At 32.3% G+C, this 2,777-nt stretch overlaps 1 protein-coding gene across 1 annotated transcript; it reads right to left on the reverse strand.

Annotated features, from left to right (window-relative positions):
• LOC107637574 (beta-amylase 7-like) lies at positions 449–1,721 on the reverse strand. The gene is made up of 2 exons (XM_016340975.2): positions 1,256–1,721; positions 449–878 (listed from the first exon to the last, which is right to left on the reverse strand). The coding sequence occupies exons 1-2, from the start codon at positions 1,484–1,486 to the stop codon at positions 456–458; spliced, it is 654 nt and encodes a 217-aa protein (XP_016196461.1). The 5' UTR covers positions 1,487–1,721; the 3' UTR covers positions 449–455.

The raw sequence follows: 2,777 nt of genomic DNA on the forward strand, positions 1-2,777 counted from the left end.
TTTTTAACTCAGTTTCAATGTTTATAAAAATTGAAAATATATCTTTAACTGTGATTTAAAAATTATTATTTTTATATATACCATTTAAATAGTCTAAAATATCTTTACATCGAAATATTAGTTTACTCTATACATATATTTTTTACACTAATATTAAATATTTGACAAGCATTCAATAAAAATAATTAAAACAACAAAGAAATAAACAATAAATTTGAATAAGCCCATAATATTATTATAGTCAAACGAAAATAAAAAACCAAATGCTTATTTTTGTCCAAAGAACAAAACCACCATATACTTATAACAAGCAAGGGTTTCTTTTATTCACAAAGAAACAAGTTTATTTATTTATTTATTTATTGGGTTCACTTGTCACCCAATGCAACAAGGAACATATATATAATTGAGAGTCTTTTTTTTTTTTTCGCCTCTTGAATTTTTTTTATTTGGTGTCAGAAGTAAGGCATAGGCCCAACCAAAGGGTTGTGAATGCTGCCACTTTCTTCCAAACACAAAAACGCTGCTTCATCTTCTTGCCGCTGCATCTCCTCACAATACGGCACACCATCTGCACCGTTGGCGCCACAACTCTCAACACCCGCCTGATCTTGACACGTGTACATGGGCACTGAAATGGGCCCATCGAAACACAGCAACGGATCATGAGAAGAACAACCCCGTTCTCCAACTCTAGCTATGTTGTTTGACACAGCTGCCGTAGTAACCGCTGCAGGTGCAGGGTCTGTAATGCTGCTGCTGACTACGCCAGACGTTGCCAACGACGTCGTTGAAGCGCTTCCGTTGGCCTTGGGCTTGATTGGTGACAAATTCGCGGTTGCAGCACGGGAACCACATAGTGGACACTTCACCAAAGCCTCCATTATTCATTCCATATAATAAAAACAACAACAATTAAAATCCGGTGTGAATAATTATATTGGTCAATGCAATTAAACACGATGGTGCATTCACTTCTCAAATTGTAAACATCATACATACGTCACCTTATAGGTAACAAATTGAGAAATATTATTATATCTAGTTATTTTACGGAAATTAATAATTATGGTTTTGATATTTATTTAACATTCAATAAATAAAACTAATTCATGACAATAATGCTGCTAATGATGAAATGCATGATCCAATACTTGCTTTTCTCAACCAGAATTTTAATCTATAAAATTTTGCCTTGAAAAAAAAAAAGAAAAAAAAAAAGCAGTGTTGGAATTACTTGTTAGTTGTTACTTACCTTGGAGCGGTAGGTGGTGCCGTCAGGGTCAACGACGAAGCCAGCTTCGTTGGCAAGGTGGCGGAGAACGGCATTGATATCGGAGCGATGAGAGAGAGGGTAGCCACCATGGTTTCTTAGACCTCTGAATATGTTGGTGGTGATGGCCCTTCTCTTCCTCTCTCTCATCTTCGTCTTCTCCTTCTCACTCTCACTCCTCTTCTTCTCACTACCACCCTTCTTCTTCATCATCTTCTTCTTGTTCTTCTCTCTGTTTCTCTCTGCTCCTGTGTTTATGAAGTGGAGTGGGAGTGACTAGTAGTAATAAACTAATATAGTTGTGATGAAGCACAAAAAAACATACAAAACTGTTTTCAGGTAAACCGGGGAGGTTTTGATCGAACGGGTTTGGAATGTGCCACGTGGAGAGGAGATGGGAATTGATGGTGGTGATGATGCTGGGGTTTCTGCATGATCCAGTGAAGAAGGTATAGGAGAAGGAGTGAATATTGCATGTTAAATTTGTTGGTTGCACTCTTAAGATATACTACAACCACGTGAGCCTCACGTGTTGCATATGTGCTCTTCCATTTGACTTGAATGCAATTAAGTTAAAGAAAATAATTGTAAATTTTTTAAACTAGACCATATTAATTATTTTCTTCCTATTGTAATATTATATTCCTATAATAATTAATGTTAGTACTTAGTACATATTTCTTAATCCACCATCTTATTTATTAAATAAATGTGTATAACAAGTTTATATATATAAAGAATGATATTTTAAGAAAATAAAATTGTGGACTAAAACTTTCCAATCTTTTTTTGTATATAGAAAATTAATGACAAGAGTGAGAGATTACAGCCTTAAAGGTATAAATTTAGTTTCTTGTGAAATATACTTATATAATTTTAAATTTATTATTTTAATAATTTTTTAATTGATGTGTGTGATAAAATTGAATATTTTAATAAAAATATTATATGTATATTAAAATTATTCATCAAAATCAGTATTATGTATATATGTATAAATATATGTATTGTTTAACTCATTTATGTATTTATGATTAGGAAAGTATGGGGAGCCAATGGAATACTTGTACAATGCAAACAATGGAGGTTTATGGAATATTAGAGATATAATCATTAGTGTTACCTTTTCTCATCAGCGTAAGCTTTTGGGATGAGTGGTATCATGATATGGTATTAGAGCTCTACATACGAAAAGTTAAGAGTTCGATTCTTGGTGAACCCTAAAATTAGCTTAAATTTTTGTTATCATGATTATATAAAGAGGAGTATACGACACATAAAATATGGGAAAGAATTCTAAAAGAACAAATAATAACAATGAAGAGAGAGAATATTCATAAATAATATTCTAAAGGAATAAATCTATTTATTATTTATTATCTACTAAAATATTTTTCAAACAATTAACTCATGTATAACAATTGTAAATAAGTGAAGTTTGACATGAAATTACTTCTCCTAAAAACTTAATTCCATAGGAATTGGCGGAAAAAATTGAGGCGAA

This window comes from Arachis ipaensis, chromosome B04 (assembly GCF_000816755.2).
Source record: "Arachis ipaensis cultivar K30076 chromosome B04, Araip1.1, whole genome shotgun sequence".
Taxonomy (NCBI): Eukaryota; Viridiplantae; Streptophyta; class Magnoliopsida; order Fabales; family Fabaceae; genus Arachis; species Arachis ipaensis.

Excerpts from the sequence above, each read along its gene's own strand:
- LOC107637574 (XM_016340975.2), bottom strand. The coding sequence starts at position 1,486 with ATGATGAAGAAGAAGGGTGGTAGTGAGAAGAAGAGGAGTGAGAGTGAG. Across the intron at positions 879-1,255 it reads GCACCACCTACCGCTCCAAG|GCTTTGGTGAAGTGTCCACT; the intron begins GTAAGTAACAAC and ends TGAATAATGGAG.